We start from the raw sequence: 18,819 nt of genomic DNA on the forward strand, positions 1-18,819 counted from the left end.
TAATGTTATTCATAATTGTTTTCACGAATCACAAAAGAAACCAATATTAAAAATTTTCAAGCTAAAATAAAATAAATTTGAACACCAGCAGCTAAAAGTCCATAAATATCGCTGTATCGATCAAAATAAATGTAAACAATACAACCACGTGATATAACAGTCATGGCACCATTTTGAATTCATCAAATTTTTTAGGCGTATTATTGTAGATTGATGCATTTACACCGCAAGAAAAGCACCCAACGCAATCTTGAAAATGACGGTAAAATTGGCATAATTCAATGTTTATACATCGTCTAAATAGGTCTAAATTGTACCATCAAATGATGAAAACGTATGGCCAGCCTGAATAAACCGACAGCGGTAAAACTTGGTAAAACTATTTGCGACTACGAAGCTACACGGTCTCTTTTACCCTCATGAAAGTACTCATATGTAAGTGTGCGTGAAGAATGGTTCGAAATCTCTCTGTTTTTTGTACTCTAACAAATTCCTACCTTTGATTCACGCATATACTAAACTTATCCAGGTGGCAGCACCTTAACTTCGTAGTCGCGAATAGAGTAGGTAATCTGCTTTTACCTAACTTTTCATCTACACTGAAATGCTAATTTGAATAAAAAAATATTTTACGAAAATTTAGGATTTGACGACCGACATTACAATAGGGCGGAAATCCAACATGTGAACAAACCGAGAGCGGGCTCTTTTACCGCCGACCGTTTTTTTCAGCTGCATACCCCTCCTAAGGTATAAAAGGCAATTGAAGATAGAATTAACAAAAGAGCGAATGTCACATGCGTAAACCAACCGAGTGAGGGTTGATTTTCCTATGCTGGTCTAGCAAAAAACAACTCTCACCCGTTTTGTTTACATTTGTGACATTCGCCCTTTTGTTAATTCTATCTAGAATTGTGCGCATAACATATGAAGATAGAATTAACAAAAGGGCGAATGTCGCAAGCGTAAACAAACCGAGTGAGGGTCTTTTGTCTGCCACAAAAGACGATCATTAAGACTGTCGCAGTGGCCTTTTAACCCAATGCCCTTCTGGCATACAAAAAAAAAAAAAAAAGAGGGTTGATTTTCCTATGCTGGCCCAGCAAAAAATAACTCTCACCCGTTTTGTTTACATTTGCAACATTCGCCCTTTTGTTAATTCTATCTAGATATGTCGACCAACATTTATTGAAAAGGGCGGCTAAGCCTACAGACCGAGCGAGAATTATTTTTTGCTGGAGCAGCATAGGAAAATGAATTCCCACTCGTTCTGTTTAACATTTGGTTTATCCGCCCTTTTCAAATGTTGATCGACATTGCAATTGGTGACGTTGCTGACCTATGTACACTATTACTTAGGTACGGCAAACGCGGCATGTTTGTGTTCGTAATATGCTGAAAAGTATAGGTGTGTTAGTGTCATCGTTGTACGGCACAATGTTTACGCTTTTTTATGCCCGTAGAAGAATAGGGCGAGATTGACGTCACCCTTGCTGTTTACATTATTTGCGCTGCTAACACAATCAAACGGTACGTTGTTCCACACCTCTACTACTTCACATAGGTTGCAGACAGCTACCGTACACGCACTATGCCGCGTATACGTACACACGATTTGTTGCTGCTGCTGTTGGTTTTTCCATTACGTTTTTCAAACCCGTGGAAAACAAACCACCAACACAACCGCAAATTAGTAAGCTCTATATACCCAAGCATTACCTATATGGTTTTTACCTTGGTTTTCACGAAGACAGTTCACACGGTTTAAAAAATTCTGGCATCTCTGCCAGACTGTCAATAAGGTGGTAAACAAAGTTCATGACCGCATTCGCTCCCTGCGCTCGTCCTAGTAGATTTTTGCATGGTCTGCTCGTTGGTTGATTGGTGATATTTTTGAACTCGCACGTGAATATTAAATTTATGATTTATAAAAATTCTATCAAATAGTTTGTTTTAAGAATTGGTTCAAAATGGGAATCGGGGAGAAATATTGGAACACCGACAGTAAAAACTATAAGAAGGTGCAAAAAATGTTAGAGGTAAGTGTGACGACACGAATTGAAATGTTTGCAATCGAACTCAACATAAAATTTTCTGTTCACAGGATAAATGGAAACTAGTACCGGCTTTTCTGCAAGTAAAAGGTTTAGTTAAGCAACATATCGATTCGTTCAATTACTTTATCAATGTGTATATAAAAAACATAGTCCGGGCAAACGACGAAGTTAAGAGCGATGCCGATCCTTGCTTTTATGTTAAGTATCTCAACGTTAGTATTGGCATGCCAGACGTTGAGGATGGTTTCAATAATACTAAATCGACAACTCCTCACGAATGTCGGCTTCGGGACATGACTTACGCGGCACCGATTACAGTGGATATTGAGTACACTAGAGGAACGCAGCGCGTTGTGAGAAATAATATACTAATCGGACGTATGCCAATCATGCTTAGGTCGTCAAACTGTGTGCTAACGGGAAAATCGGAGTTCGAACTATCTAAAGTTAATGAATGTCCGATGGATCCTGGAGGTTACTTCGTGATTCGCGGAACTGAGAAGGTCATTCTTATTCAGGAGCAGATTTCTTGGAACAAAATGATCACCGAGGATTATAACAATGTTATACAGTGTCAGGTTACCAGTTCCACACATGAAAAGAAGTCGAGAACCATTCTATTGTCGAAGCACGGTAAATATTACTTGAAGCACAATTCAATGACGGAGGAGATTCCGGTCGCCATTATTTTCAAAGCAATGGGTATCGCATCTGATCAGGAAATTATGCAGCTAGTTGGAATAGACACAGAAACTCAGAAACGGTTTGCCCCTTCACTGCTAGAAGCGGCTGGTCATAAAGTCTATACCCAACAGCGTGCCCTGGAATACATGGGCTCAAAGCTAATTGCAAAACGATTTACAACAGCTGCCACAAAGTATAAGACTACGGCTGATGAGGCGAGAGATCTGCTGGCTACCACTATCTTGGCACACGTCCCAGTGTCGAATTTCAACTTTCAGGTATGTTTTTTCCTTTAGGATAATTGTTCAAAATTGTCGAAGTAAAAACGGTTTATTTCTACAGGTGAAGGCGATATACGTTGCATTGATGATTCGCCGCGTAATGGCTGCTGAGCTGGACAAATCTGCCGTTGACGATCGAGATTACTACGGCAATAAGCGTCTTGAATTAGCAGGATCTTTGCTGTCACTTATGTTTGAAGATTTATTTAAACGATTCAACTGGGAGCTGAAAGCGATTGCCGACAGAAACATTCCGAAAGTTAAAGCCGCTCAGTTCGACATTGTGAAGCACATGCGGGCGGCATCGATATCGATAGGTTTGGAAACGGCCATCTCAACCGGAAATTGGACCATTAAGCGATTCAAGATGGAACGGGCGGGGGTGACGCAAGTGCTTTCCCGCTTGAGCTACATTTCAGCACTCGGGATGATGACACGAGTAAATTCACAGTTTGAGAAGACCAGGAAAGTTTCCGGGCCACGTTCGTTGCAGCCAAGTCAGTGGGGTATGCTCTGTCCATCAGATACGCCGGAAGGAGAAGCCTGTGGGTTGGTTAAGAATCTAGCTCTGATGACGCACATTACGACTGAAGTGGACGAGGAACCCGTCATTCGATTGGCGTACAATTCCGGTGTAGAAGACATTCGCTTACTAGGTGGTGAAACCATCAATAATCCGAAAGTTTTCATGGTATTTATTAATGGTAATATTTTGGGAGTAACCATTGGATATAAAAGATTGGTAGAGGTGTTTCGTATGATGAGGCGAAAGGGATTAATCGGTTCATTCGTATCAATTCATACATCTTTTACCCAGCGTTGCGTTTACATACACACGGATGGGGGCCGCCTATGCAGACCCTACATTATTGTTCAAGGCGGTTGCCCTTTGGTACAGCAAGAACACATCGAACAACTTAAGGTTGGACTCCGGAAGTTCGAAGATTTTCTACACGATGGTTTAATCGAATATTTGGATGTGAATGAAGAGAATGATTCATTTATCGCTTACCAGGAAATTGATATTGATCCAGAGAAAACGACTCATTTGGAAATTGAACCGTTTACGTTGCTAGGAGTTTGTGCAGGTTTGGTCCCATACCCTCATCACAATCAGAGTCCGCGTAATACTTATCAATGTGCTATGGGAAAGCAGGCGATGGGAATCATTGGATACAATCAGAAAAATCGCATCGACACACTTATGTATAATATCGTTTATCCACAAACACCAATGGTACGGTCGCGAACTATCGAGTTAACGAATTTCGATAAACTGCCAGCTGGCCAGAACGCAACCGTTGCCGTTATGAGTTATTCTGGATATGATATAGAGGATGCTTTGATTCTAAATAAAGCCTCAATAGACCGTGGCTACGGTCGTTGCTTGGTGTATAAAAACAGTAAATGTACTATTAAAAGGTACAGTAATCAAACTTTTGACCGCATTATGGGTCCGATGAAGGATTCACTCACCAACAAGATAATCTTTAAGCACGAGTGTCTCGATACGGATGGAATAATTTCTCCCGGAGAGAAAGTGCTTTCGAAGCAAACAATGGTCAACAAAGAGATGCCAGCAGTCAAATCTACCAATCCAATAGAGCAGAAAGAAGCCGGTCAGCAGCCGATTGCCTACAGTGCCGTTCCCATCACCTACAAAAGCACCGAACCAAGTTATATCGAAAAGGTTATGGTTTCGACCAACAATGATGAAGAATTTTTAGTAAAGATTCTGCTGCGGCAAACCCGTCGACCAGAGATAGGTGACAAGTTCAGCTCGCGACACGGACAAAAAGGTGTTACCGGTTTAATTGTCGAGCAGGAAGACCTTCCGTTCAACGATTACGGAATGTCCCCAGATATGGTAATGAACCCTCACGGTTTCCCTTCCCGTATGACAGTTGGTAAAACATTAGAATTACTAGGCAGTAAAGCCGGTGTGTTGGAGGGTAAATTTCACTACGGTACAGCTTTCGGTGGATCGAAATGTCAAGACTTGCAAGATGAGTTATTCAAGAACGGTTTCAACTATTTAGGCAAAGATGTGTTCTATTCTGGCATCACGGGCGAACCGCTTGAAATGTACATTTACTCGGGTCCCGTTTACTACCAAAAGCTCAAACATATGGTCCAGGATAAAATGCATGCCAGAGCTCGAGGCCCCCGAGCAGTGCTCACTCGACAGCCGACACAAGGACGTAGCCGCGAAGGAGGTCTCCGTTTGGGAGAAATGGAGCGGGATTGTTTGATATCGTATGGAGCTTCGATGCTAATTATGGAGCGGCTGATGATTTCATCCGATGCCTTCGATGTGGACGTATGTAATGTTTGCGGAAGACTTGCTTATTCCTCTTGGTGTCACAACTGCCGGTCGTCTGCAAGTGTGTCCAAAATATCCATGCCCTATGCGTGCAAGCTGTTGTTCCAAGAATTAACCAGCATGAATATTGTTCCCAAACTAAAGTTACACAATTATTAATTTATGAATAAATGAGTTGATTAACTAAAAAACTTTTTTTTCGAAACAGCTTGAAAACAAACAGGTTTATTTGATGCTTCTAAAACAACTACAATTAGAAATGGTGCTGTCTAGGCCTTTTTGGCGGTACTGGCAGATTTTTTAAAGTACTTCTCTTCTACATTTTTACAGAAAATTGTTAAGTTTTTGTGGTTGTTGATGGTTTCAGCCAGTACATTGTTTGGCAGGGTCATTGTAAAAATACTAAACAAATGTCCGAACACCAACGCATCCAATTCAGTGGGCCTGAAAATGAAATGAAAATTACACGTTGTTTTATTTTTCATTAAATGCTCTTACTCATCGCCGTAGAAATAGAGTTGCTTCCCCAATTTCATACTGAGAGATTCGCACAGCTTGTCTACCCTTTGAACAACTTCCTCAAGTTTCAGAGTTAAAAATTCCGCCACACTTAGCTGGCGGCGCACTGATCGTTCCTTGCGCCAGTTTTGAATGTGATTTAGTGGAAAAGGATAAACGCAACCGTTACGTTGTTTGGTTATTTCGTTTAGCACTTTTGGATCCAACCAGCTGATGTATTGCTATAAAGGCAAGGATGCAAGTTATAGGCGCGATCAGCAAAATGTAGACTTACCTCTGCATTAGTAAAAATTTGTTCCACTAAACAAAGGTAGGTACGGATATCGTCCTTATCCTCGGCTGACAAAGCTTCGGTCAATGTCAATTTTTTCTGCTCGACAAAGCTAAGAATAGGTTCAAACTCGGCGTATGTGTAGTTTTCCACCCGCAAAACAGGCAGTTTTGTTCGCTTGCCCCCCGGGGAAATGAATTCTGCATTAGCCCGTTGTTCAACCTTGAACGGTAGCTCCAACATCGTAAGATAAGTACGTACTGCCAAGCAACTGGCGTTTTCGGCCAACAGAATCTGACCCTCTTCGTACGGTTGATAGAGATAAGCTGTTTTAGGCCATGGTTCTGAAGCTATAAGCGATTGAAAATTTGAACTGTGGATACTCATTTGAATCTTGTTTTTGCGCAGATGGAAATTGTTAGATGCCAACCAAAAGACATGAGAATATAATAAAAAGTCAATCTTTTTAAGTTTATGCGTAATTTTTTGTACGTGTGTTGCTGCGTCAGTACGTACTACATTTCCATTTTTTGTCAACAAATCTATGCTTTTGATAATTACAGTCAGTCTACTAAGGTCATTACGAATTTAAATCCTTTGAGTCTGTCGGAATTTTAGTAAACTTTAAAGGAAGAAATTTTTCGTTTTAATTTTACTAGGTATTAATTAATTATTCTCTGTTAAGCGTTTCACTTCGCGGTCAAAAAAAAATGTATGGAAAATATTTTGTCTTTCTTGATTCACGTAAATATTCTTCCAGCAACTGAGCATTAGACGAACATTAGTAAAATTAATACTATAAATGTACAGGAATATAAATAAGTTCCGCTTTCGATCACTATTTAAGGTTTAGCAATGACTATTGTCATGACTGTAGCTCATTCTAATTATACAGTACAGGAAAAGGATCTGGTGACACATATATATAAAAAGGATATTTACTCACCAATTTGATTCTTCAGGTATTCGTCAGTTATTGCACTCATTCTAGATTTCCAATTGTTCCGACTCTATTTGTTTTGTCTACGCAATTGCTGCAGTATAGTCCTTATAAGCCAATGGATCAGTATATAAATCGTGTAGGTTGATATTATGTTTACAAAGTAGTTCCCTTATAGCCTTGAAATCCTTGAAGTCAGATTCTGATTTTGTCAGAACCAGATGGTTTTCTTTTTTTATTGTTTGTATCAAGGATGGGAAAGCTACCGATATTATATAGGTCGGATCACATTGACCGTCAGCATCCATCAACGGCAACGTAACGGAGCGTAACGTCCGTGATGGTCGCATGCAAGCATTTTCAGTGTGCGCACATTATTGCGGAGTTTCCACCACTCGACAATAGGCCGTATGAATATAACAGTTTACTTTGCTTTTCCCGTTTAAATCGTATGGTAGCATTTGCTCTAAAGGACCAGACACAATGCATACGGATTTTACTACGTTGCGGCAATTTGCGAGTTTTTCCATAGGGTTTCTGTAAAATTTCCGCAACATAGTAAAATCCGTATGCATTGTGTCTGGGCCTTATCCCTCTCTGTCCCAGGGGTGTTTTGGTGGTTTATAGTTTTTGATCATGTAAAAAAGCTATTAATTAACAATTCGTCCAGCGCAACTATACACCTTGTAAAACAATGTTTTTACTACGTTACAAAATCAAAATATCCATATTTGAATGCCTCAAAAATTTTATCGGTCGATTTTAGTATCGGAAGTCATGGAGCACCTGTGCTACCATGGGACAGAGAGGGTTAACACTTTTATTCATACGGCCTAATGTTAGCAGCAAATCTGTCAGGAGGGCGTTTTTTCTGCAATAGCGCCCTTCGTTAAGTCGACTGTCAAACACCGTTCGTTAAGATACGGATAGCACTCCTCTGATTATATGGATTACGCCAAGCTACGTTAAATATCAGAATGTGAGATTACTAAATAAAATCCCTGATTTGAACGCATTTTACGTTACGTTGTCTGTTGTCGATTGCTCATCTTGCTGACGGTTAGTGTGATACCGGCTTAAAACTTCTGGCAGCCCTGTGGCAGCTGATAAGATTCTCAGCTGAAGATAAAGCAGAGTGTTTTTCAAAATTACTGTCAGCTTGTTCTTGTTATCATGGTTACCATCTAAGCAACCACATAAACACTAAATTTCATCTTCCAATGTAAAAACTAAAAAGTACCACGTGCGCTTTTGTTCAAATATGTTTTAATTTGTAGTTCTGTGGTTAATACCGGTTTTACCTTTTAAGAATGGTAGTCAGCTATGATGTTATAAATGCTAAGCTTCGAAAACGACTAGAAGATTTGCAAAACCATGCAAATCCAACGGAGAAATTCCGTTTACTTAAACGATACCTGACACACTTTGTCAGGTTCGTACGATACGGGCGGCTTTTCGAAGATTCATTTGCGGACCATTTGCAGATGGTTGTGGTAAGTATACGGCACACGGGAAACCGCTTGATGTACCTATACCATGTTTTATGCTTACAGATTCATCTAAACAATCGTTGTTCCTTGGACCAGGATTCGCTTGCGACGGTAATTAAAACTTTGTGTACAATCTGCTGTATCCCAGTTGTTCCCTACCAAACGGTAGTTATTGCTCTACAAGGATTACTCGATATATTCGCACGCATATCTTGCAAGGAAGCGTTGAATGGCTTGCAGCGTTGTAGACTGCATTTGTATAATCATCAAATGTTACCTAAATCGAATGTGAAATAATTTCAACTTTGTTTTCAGCCAAAGATTAATTTCACAGATCAAGTATTTCAAATATATGAAAATCCAAATCTATTTAGTTGAACTTGTTTATGTAAGTTCATTAGTTTACGTTAAAACAACAAAACGTAGAGAATACGTTAACGAATTTAGTAAGTTTTTGGGTGATTCTTGGATGGAGCTTCTCGAATGGAAGTCGATTAATGTGGCAGAGGTATTCGAAGTATCAAAATTAAAAAATTTAGGACATAATAGACTTTGCTTTATTTATCCAGGAATGTCGAAACTATTTGGTAAGATTACAGAAAAGCGACGTGAAGTTAAATGTTTTCTCTGTTCCGGTGAAAAAAATTACAATTGATACGTATAGTTTTACTAAGCTGAGCAACTCAAGGGTCCCCCTTTGGCTGGATTTCAATTTTCGTCCCGCCACTATTAACTTTTCAGCTGATGTTTCGGTAAATCATGGTGGCGATAAAAACGAGATGAATGTCAACATAGAAGTGTTGCACAGTAATGTTAGTCACATTGAATTAATAGATAGGTGAGTTTTGTGATATTTTGTCTTAAAGTAGTTTTTTATTTCTCATGTTTTTTAACAGACAAATTTATCCTGTGTTAAAGATCAGCTATACCGCAATCGATTTGGATCCAAAAGTAATGGACGTCGACAAGGACGGTAGCTTGATAATTTATTTGTTACCAGAATTTGATTACAATCGTCTTCGTGCCGAAGTTCTTCCTAGTATCCGAATGAATAATGACAGTGAAGAAAATTATAATCCCTACTCGTTGTGCCTGGATGGTTTGCACAATATTTCCTTACAACAAACGTTCCCATCTACTACAGCTGTATCTGTGCTAGCGAATTCAGAAAGATTGCAAGAACACCGACACGTCATTGAGCAACACCAGCAAATTCGAAGTCAATTATTGAATGACATTAGTTCAGGAGAAAGTAATAAAGAAAATGAAGCACCTAATAATGTCGCTAATCAGCCTCATGTGCTGCTTCAGGATGTGCAACGACTGCGTGTTTTCGAACCATTGAGAGTAGATTGTCAACGGCAAATGAGCATTAGAGCTAAACAAAGCAATGAACAAGACGTTGAATCCGAATGCTTAAAGCAACCGTCGTTTGACACTAAAAAGTTGTCCTCCAAAGATGAAGTTCTTAGAGAAATTTACCCTGAAGAGCAACAAATAGAAAAAAGTAAGGAAAACGGTAAACACAATATATTACGACCAAAGCATTCGGCTAAGCAACAGCAACGTCCATCAACCGAATCATCTGGTAAAAAGCGAAAATTGTACGCCAGCGAAGCGATAGAAGATGAATTAAATGCAAGTAAAGATTCGCAGATTCAACGTAACATTTATGTAGAAGGCAAGTTAGTGAACACAGTAAAGCCTATGAAAGCACAAGAAGAAAGGCCTATTATTCCTGCAGAAGCAACTATTCCGAATGAAAGTAAAGATCCTAACGTGTCGTCAAATATAACATCGTCAGAAGAATTTCAACAATCACTTAAAGCTTACATTGAAAATAATGGCATTTTTGGGATTACCCAGCAAAAGATTTTAGATAAAAAACTCGAAAAAAACATTCGCAAAATAAATCAAATGGTTGATCGTTCTGCAAGAAGATTTTTTAAGCGCGAGCCGGTGTCGGAGAATCCTTATGATTTCAACGAACCAACAAGCTTGTCGAAAAAACAAAAAACTCGTAAACGTAATAATACCACCATCAAAAAAGGAAAGCAAAACTTTGATAACACTGATCATGATTTTGTCCCAAATAGTAAAGCAGCTAAAAATAAAGCTAATGCTTCACGTCGCAACCAGCGTTCCATTCCGCAACGTACAGCTAAAAGGCAAGTGAGCGTTCCTCAACCATTGCCCATAAAATCAGAACCGCCAACTCAGCGAAGTTCGTTACCTCGCAAAGCAAAGCCATCCGTGCTAGTAGATCTTACGTCTGATACGGAGCATAGAGACGAAGTAAATTCGCCAACATTAAAAAACGCAGCTCTACAGCCACCTGAAGAGGACACTTTTCAAGAATTCAACATTTCACCGATTGAATCGCAACAACTGCATAATCAACAATCATTGGAAAAGCATAAAGATTTCGCAAATCCGAAACCAACCATTTCGCTAGCATCGACAGCTGCTAGCAAACCTTTGAATGTTAATGCGGTCGACCAAATGTTCGGAACCAGAACATTGGATGATTCGTTCGAGGAAAACATTGACAGTAGAAACATTTTTGTTCGAAGAAATTACAAAAAACCACCAAGAAACGTCCTGCAAAAAATGGCAGCGCCCATTATCGAACAAGAAAAGCTGAAGGGTATGCATATTAACCAATTTTTTTTCCAATTTAATGATGAAAATTTCTCCATACAGCTCAAATGCAAATATCGTACTCTTCTTCGTCTAATAATAGTGTCGTAGGCGTCATCTCAATAAAAGGATTGCTTAATGAAACTGAAAAACAGGATCTGCCGAAACTGACAAAGGAACATATCGAACAACATTTGCTAAAGGAGAAACCGATGCCGATTCCGCAATCCATTGAATTAGGACGTAATTTGCTTCAACCTGTTCCAAACACTTTGTATGCTAGTCATGATGGGGTTAACCGGACAAAGTACGATATGGAGTATGCTTCTCGCAATTTCATGCTAAACAAGTACATCGTTGAAAATCATCACGTTGAGAGAGAAATACAAAATGAAGAAAGCGTGCTAAATGACGAAGCTCAAGTTATTGATCCAATTCCTGAAGTTCCACCAGCAAAAGATACATATCGCTTGCACTCAGAGTCACATGATTCACTATCAACTTGCTATCCGACTACTAGAAGCGCCACTGCACTCCCAAATACTAATCATACAGAGCCTACCGGCAGATCGAACATACAGTTGGGTAGAAACTCACTTAAGCGTGTATCTTGCGATCCGGAAACACCCGGTCCACGGTTGAAAGCGTCTCGAGTTGCAGCAAACGATCGTAAAACATCGTCAGCTCAACCTGCAAAAGACCCCACGATGTTGGCTTCTGCTATGCTAACGAAGTTCAAAGAAATGATTCACCAGCAGCTCGATCCTGCTTTGAGTGAAATGGAGAAGAAAATATGCAAGCTTGATGGAGTTCACGAAGTTTTTGAGCAGCTTTCAACCGATTTCCATGTGCAGGAAATTAGTATGAAATGCAAAGAGATAGCGACGTTGGAGGATAAATTGGATCAACTTCTCGATGAAGTGACTATGCTGTGTAAGGACTCTACCGACAGGTATTAATTTCAATTTAAGTAATTGTGATACAATTTTTTGTTTAAAATTGTGATTCTATTTTACAGAAGTGACCATACATTACGGCTGGCCAAAAATCTAGTCAAATACGACATATCCAAACGTAGAAACTACCTGGCACAGGTGGAAATTGGTCGCCAGGAGATGCCTCTTATTGTAAGCGATTGCACTAAAGAGGTGTGGAATGACCAGATTTACAGCAGGAAGTTGCAGTTAGAGTTGTTGCTTAACAAACTGTTGATGTGAGGTGGAGCATTTTAGTTTTCATAACATAAGACTGTTGAACCATTGTGGCGTATTAATTTCAAGTAATATTTAGAGCAATTCAGTTATTTGTCTAAACATTTGTTTATATATTAGTTCTGATAAAAACTACTATAAGTCTTTTATACCAGGTTGATTTCGGAATATTCTCCTAATTAATTGTAATATAAGAAATCGATGACTTTTGTATGCTTGACTGGCTAAGATAACTAGCAATAACTGTTTATTACGAAATTACTAGAAAATATATATATCCGCGTAAGTTCGTTAAGAAAGACACAAGAATTCGTAGGACAGTATCAGATGGGCTTTTGGGGGCTCATCCTCCTCTTCTGTTGGGTACTCTTGCCACTGCGTCCAGTATTTTGAACTATTGTGGTAGGCCCCGTTTATTTCTTTTACTGATCAGCGACGCAAGCCAGGTCTCCCTAGGCTCTAGTAGGCCCTTTTTGAGATACTGCAGTCTGCGTCCTATTAGTGCTCCACAATTGCAGAGCAAGTGTTCCGAGGTTAAATATAATCTTGAACAAAACCGAAATTTCGAAGATTCTTACTCGGACAATGTACTGCCACAAGACAGGTAAGCTTGCTCTCTTTTATTGAGACTCAGCTACTTTTGAGTAATCTTAATACTCGGCGTTATAATTTTTTTTATTGTTTGAGCGATTTTGCCTAATTGGCCATGACTGTTCGGCTCTCCCTTTGTTAAAAATCACCCTTCAGAGATTCGGCAGAATGAATCTTGACTCGTGAATGGTAAGTTGGAGATGTGGCTTCAACTTCTCGTCTGTCGACTCGCTGCGAGTTGGCGTGTTGCAGATACACTAGGAACAGGATTCAATTTTTGCTAGCGCATCATTCAGGTTCTGTTCCTCCCCTATTCTCATCTCCGCCTCTTTGCATTTTTTTTGCACAGACAGGCTGCTCGGCAGGAAATGGTCCACAAGAGGAACGATCTTCAGCAAAAGTAACCAACTTCTAGCCTTCGCAGCCCTCGACATCATTAATAGAAACCTTGGGACGGCGGAGGAAATCTACGCTAGGATAAAAACGGGGCCTAGCAAAACAGTATTACAAATCAATGCGTCAAAAACCAAATATATGGTAGGAAGAGGCTCCAGAGAAAGTAACGTTTCCCTCTCACGAACAGTGTCTTTTGACGGCGATGAACTGGAAGTGTTTGATGAATTCGTATATGGGTCATTCCATCTCAAATGTACACAAGGTTTAGATTTGATCATCAGCGATTTCAACCAAAGCTTAATTGTTCATTCCGACCCCACAACCAATTTCCCAAAGTTTTATGCCGATTGATAAATCCCCCTAGCAGTGGGAATTATCGGTTCCGTACGAATTGGGAAGTTGGAAATAATCAAGCAGATTAGTTGTTAAAATAATCAAACAGATTAGTTTTTCGGCCAGCGGCAGCAGATATAGAATCAGCATGTGCCTTGAAGATAGTGACAAACAAGTTACATGATTGGACGGAATTACTGGAGGCAACTGTTACTGGAAACCTAGCTTTACCAAAACCTAGCTTTCGAATAGGACTTTAAACTGTTTCAAGTTTAATCGAAAATGCTGTTCAGTGGCGGGATTTAATGGAATGGACGAAGAAACAAATGCCGGTGAGGTCGTTTCATAACTTCACTCGTTTATCTATTTGATTTTCCTGCATTCATATATTTTATTATTTCTAAATTTTATTTTTACTAAGTAATTAAAATGATGCCAGGTAGACGGAATTTTTCAATTTTCAGAGAGCGAAAAAAAGGCGCTATAACCTTGGCCTATTGCAGCCAAACTATGGTTAATGCCATAAGTTCATCCCCGAGGGTCCGTAGTATCACTTAACCTTTATTAGCAAAGATACTCCCAACGACTACAATTTGTAATCTGTAAATTAACCAATATCTTCAAGGGAAGCGTTTGGTACGGGAGGTTCACGCTTTCTTCCTTCCCCTTGATTTCAATGAGTTGAATGGAATTAAGTATCATTTTTAATTCCACTTAATTCTTTGGAATTCTCTCTGCGGTACATGCTGCGCAGTTGGCCTGGCCGTTGACAAGAAAAATGACCGATTTAAGCAATCGGCATTTTCCAGGATGCCTTCAAGTATTGGCTGCGTTAGTGTGAGATAAGATAAGATAAGATTGATCAATCCCCCTAGCAGTGGCGTTACTTCTCTTCTTCTTCTTACTTCTGGTGTGTGACAGCGCTTTGGCCATTCATATATGACGTCGGTACGTCGAAAAATGGCAGAGCATGAACTCGCTATATCGCCAACTGTTAACACCGCAGTGTAACGCACCAACACAACAATGCGCATCGCAGCGGTTAGCGTTCCTGCTGCTGCAGTGCCGCTTTATATCGGCTGTCAGTTTGGCGGATGGTAACGAATCAAAACAAATAAAAAAAGTGAACCTATAGTAAAAATATATAGTTGGCTATTGCAAAGTGTATTGATTTGAGATAATTTAGAAAGCGGAAATAGTAGCGAAAACGTAGTGCAAAAATTGGAAGTTGCGGATTACAAGTAAAAATCAGTGCCAGTGAATTGTACCCGAAATTATTGCAATTTATTGTGACACAAGATTCTTGCTTCCGCAACGAAAAGACCGGTACTACGTGGCAGTTTGTTGAATAATCGGAGGAGAAAAAATTATTGATTAGTTGATTGATAAGGTGAAAGTCGTAAGTAATTAAGAAATAAAGTGATTACTTAGGCTAATTATAGTTAAATCTGTACAGGTTTAGACCGACTAAACCGTCAAACAGCAACCAAATAGCGAGATAGAAGAAAGGTGAAGGAAACGTTTATAGCGTGCAAGAGGGTAAAGTGGACTACTTCTTGTAAGTTTATTGAAAATGTAATGAAATGAATATTTGCTAATTAATATAATACTAATTACAGTTTGAGCTGTCACAAACCAAGTGCTGCTTCAAAAATTTAGTTCCTTATCCGAACATTCTCAAAAAGAAGTATACAAGAATCGGATAGCCTCAAATCGCAATGACGAATCCCAGCCCTTCTGATCTGGATCTTACGAATACTCCTTGCGATACGTGCGGGGAAGTTTCTACCGAAAATGAAATGATGATCGCGTGCGATGAATGCCAAAAGTGGCATCACACCCGTTGTGTCGGCATTTCTGATGCTAAAAAGGAAATTAAGTGGTACTGCGAAGAAGAAGCATGCCAAAAGAAGAAGAAGAGAAGTCGCCCCAAGAAAGGTGGTGACGATTCCAGCGTCAAATCCGACCGTTCGATAGCTCTAGAGAACAAACTGAAAGCGATGGAGGAAAAGCAGAAACGAATGGAGCAGGAGCTGGAAATGGAGGTGTTAATTAAAAGGAAAGAGATGGAATTCAACCGAGCCATTGAGATGAAGCGGATGCTGATGGAAAGGCAGTTACTCGAAGAGGAAGAAAAGAAAAATAAGGAGATGCAAGAAGCCATTCTGCAAGCACGGCAGGAACAGCTAGACCGTATGATAAAGCAGCAAAAGTCATTTGCGGACAAAATGAAGGCGATGGATGAAGTGATGAAACGATTGAAACAATCCGCCCCGAAAAAATCCGTTGATACCTGCGAAGAAATGTCTGGAAAAAGCAAAGGACGAAGTCCGAGGCTGGAAAAGCTGACAAAGGAGAATCTGAGGAAACTCGAAGAAAATAGTGATTTCAGTGAAGACGACAGCGACAGTGAAGAGAGTCTACACGAAGATGAATCTGATGGAGCTTCGGAAAAAAGTGAGGGTATAAAGAAGAGTGCAATCTCGATTAAGCACGATCGATTGTGTCGACACGGGCAGGGGCAAGTACAAGCCGGACCGACAAAGGCCCAACTGGCAGCGCGGAATGGGATTAGCAAGAAGTTACCCATTTTCTCGGGAAAGCCAGAAGAATGGCCGTTATTCTTCGGAATGTACCAGGCATCCAACGAAGCCTGTGGGTACTCGAATATCGAAAATCTTGTGCGACTACAAGAATGCCTAAAAGGTCAAGCTCTGGAGATGGTTCGCGGCCAGCTGCTTCTACCGAAATCAGTACCGAAAGTAATCGCAAGGCTTCGGCAGTTGTTTGGTCGTCCGGAACAACTGCTGCAGAGTCATCTGGAGAAAGTGCATAAACTTGAACCACCGAAAGCCGGAAAGTTGGCCACATTCATTCCCTTCGGTATAGCCGTCGAGCAGCTGTGCGAACACTTAGAGGCGGCGGATCTTAAACAGCACTTGATCAATCCGCTACTCATCCAAGATTTGGTCGAAAAGCTCCCAGATAACGATAAGCGTGAGTGGGTGCGCTTCAAGCGAGGGAAGAAGAAAGTGACCCTCAGGACTTTTACCGATTTCCTATCAGATATAGTGTCGGATGCTTGCGAAGCGAATATCAGTATGGAATTCGGGCCTGCCGGTAAAGCCAACACTGATAACCGATCGGGAAAAGCCCAAAGCGAATCGAAGGAATATGGAGCAGTATACAACCACAGTGACACTGAAAGTCAAACCAGTGGCGAAGGAAGCAGTGACATGAAGCAGTGCAAAGTATGTCAGCGAACAGATCATCGGTTGCGGTATTGCCAGGACTTCAGAAATCTATCGTACGCAGACCGGATGAAAGTCGTCGACCGTTGGAAGCTGTGCAACGTGTGTCTGAACCATCACGGATCGGCGGCATGTAAGTTCAAGCTGAAATGCAACGTTGGTGGCTGCAGACAACCACATCACGAACTTCTCCATCCAATCGACGGTGCTATTGGAACCAGCGCACACATCCGGACAAATAACGATACGTTGTTCCGGATGATTCCGGTTAGCCTGCACTGCGGCGAAAAGTCCGTCAGTGTCTTGGCCTTCTTGGATGAAGGAGCGTCGGTAACCCTGGTGGAAAAAAGCGTGGCTGATCGCTTGGGTGTTGCTGGAGTGCACGAAAAATTGACGATCAAGTGGACGGCCGACATGGCTAGAGTAGAGAAGGATTCTAAACGAATGAACCTGTGGGTGTCAGGTGTCGGAGACGACGAGAAGACGTTATTGAAGACAGTCCGTACCGTCGAAAGGTTGATGCTGCCTAATCAAACGATAAACGCAGGGGAACTCGCACGGCAATTCAAGCACATGCGAGGTCTGCCTATTGCGTCGTACAATGGACGACCAGAGATGCTAATAGGACTGAATAACCTCCATACGTTCGCCCCACTTGAAACCAAGATAGGAGCAGTGGTAGATCCGATAGCGGTGCGCAGCAAGCTCGGATGGTCAGTCTACGGACCGAAACAAGCAAATGCCACCGAATCGGATCGTGGATTTGTGGGATTCCACCATGACGCATCAAACGACGACAACTTTGATTCTAAGATCGAAGCGGTTCGAGGAACAGGAGCTGTTGAAGGTCGACGATTTAGTCATCATTGTAGAAGACAAGAACCGAAAAGATTGGAGTGGAGGTATCATACAGGAGCTGCTTCCGGGACTAAGCGGACGAGTGCGACCGGCGTTAGTGCGCATGGTCACCAAAGTGTACTGGTGAGCCGTAGCCAATTTAGCGGTGATGGAAGTCAAGTAAATTCGGAACTTCCGGATGCAGGAACTACCGGATGTTACGGGCAGGGGTATGTTAACACCGCAGTGTAACGCACCAACACAACAATGCGCATCGCAGCGGTTAGCGTACCTGCTGCTGCAGTGCCGCTTTATATCGGCTGTCAGTTCGGCGGATGGTAACGAATCAAAACAAATAAAAAAAGTGAACCTATAGTAAAAATATATAGTTGGCTATTGCAAAGTGTATTGATTTGAGATAATTTAGAAAGCGGAAATAGTAGCGAAAACGTAGTGTAAAAATTGGAAGTTGCGGATTACAAGTAAAAATCAGTGCCAGTGAATTGTACCCGAAATTATTGCAATTTATTGTGACACAAGATTCTTGCTTCCGCAACGAAAAGACCGGTACTACGTGGCAGTTTGTTGAATAATCGGAGGAGAAAAAATTATTGATTAGTTGATTGATAAGGTGAAAGTCGTAAGTAATTAAGAAATAAAGTGATTACTTAGGCTAATTATAGTTAAATCTGTACAGGTTTAGACCGACTAAACCGTCAAACAGCAACCAAATAGCGAGATAGAAGAAAGGTGAAGGAAACGTTTATAGCGTGCAAGAGGGTAAAGTGGACTACTTCTTGTAAGTTTATTGAAAATGTAATGAAATGAATATTTGCTAATTAATATAATACTAATTACAGTTTGAGCTGTCACAAACCAAGTGCTGCTTCAAAAATTTAGTTCCTTATCCGAACACCAACAATTATTCTTTAAACTCTCTTGGATCTGCCTTTTTTTGCTGTTATATCCAAGGTTATATCAATTTTTCGATTTCC

General features: G+C 40.6%; 2 protein-coding genes across 2 annotated transcripts; one reads left to right on the forward strand and one right to left on the reverse strand.

Annotated features, from left to right (window-relative positions):
* Nucleotides 1–1,866: 1,866 nt before the first annotated feature.
* LOC128743918 (DNA-directed RNA polymerase III subunit RPC2) lies at nucleotides 1,867–5,512 on the forward strand. The gene is made up of 3 exons (XM_053840618.1): nucleotides 1,867–2,039; nucleotides 2,105–3,019; nucleotides 3,084–5,512. The coding sequence occupies exons 1-3, from the start codon at nucleotides 1,971–1,973 to the stop codon at nucleotides 5,502–5,504; spliced, it is 3,405 nt and encodes a 1,134-aa protein (XP_053696593.1). The 5' UTR covers nucleotides 1,867–1,970; the 3' UTR covers nucleotides 5,505–5,512.
* A 34-nt stretch (nucleotides 5,513–5,546) lies between these two features.
* Nucleotides 5,547–7,310, reverse strand: LOC128743925 (metaxin-2-like). Its single transcript, XM_053840628.1, has 4 exons — nucleotides 7,082–7,310; nucleotides 6,139–6,485; nucleotides 5,844–6,085; nucleotides 5,547–5,789 (listed from the first exon to the last, which is right to left on the reverse strand). Exons 1-4 carry the CDS (start codon nucleotides 7,119–7,121, stop codon nucleotides 5,615–5,617), a joined length of 804 nt encoding a protein of 267 aa, XP_053696603.1. The 5' UTR covers nucleotides 7,122–7,310; the 3' UTR covers nucleotides 5,547–5,614.
* Between the last annotated feature and the right edge of the window lie 11,509 nt (nucleotides 7,311–18,819).

This window comes from Sabethes cyaneus, chromosome 3 (genome assembly GCF_943734655.1).
Source record: "Sabethes cyaneus chromosome 3, idSabCyanKW18_F2, whole genome shotgun sequence".
Classification (NCBI taxonomy): domain Eukaryota; kingdom Metazoa; phylum Arthropoda; class Insecta; order Diptera; family Culicidae; genus Sabethes; species Sabethes cyaneus.

What these genes read in the sequence shown, in the direction of transcription:
- LOC128743918 (XM_053840618.1), top strand. Translation starts at nt 1,971, where the DNA reads ATGGGAATCGGGGAGAAATATTGGAACACCGACAGTAAAAACTATAAG. An exon ending in AGGTGCAAAAAATGTTAGAG is followed by an intron (nt 2,040 to 2,104) that starts GTAAGTGTGACG and finishes TTCTGTTCACAG; the next exon opens with GATAAATGGAAACTAGTACC. An exon ending in TGTCGAATTTCAACTTTCAG is followed by an intron (nt 3,020 to 3,083) that starts GTATGTTTTTTC and finishes TTATTTCTACAG; the next exon opens with GTGAAGGCGATATACGTTGC.
- LOC128743925 (XM_053840628.1), bottom strand. Translation starts at nt 7,121, where the DNA reads ATGAGTGCAATAACTGACGAATACCTGAAGAATCAAATTG. An exon ending in ATACCTGAAGAATCAAATTG is followed by an intron (nt 6,486 to 7,081) that starts GTGAGTAAATAT and finishes AATCGCTTATAG; the next exon opens with CTTCAGAACCATGGCCTAAA. An exon ending in AAATTTTTACTAATGCAGAG is followed by an intron (nt 6,086 to 6,138) that starts GTAAGTCTACAT and finishes TTGCCTTTATAG; the next exon opens with CAATACATCAGCTGGTTGGA.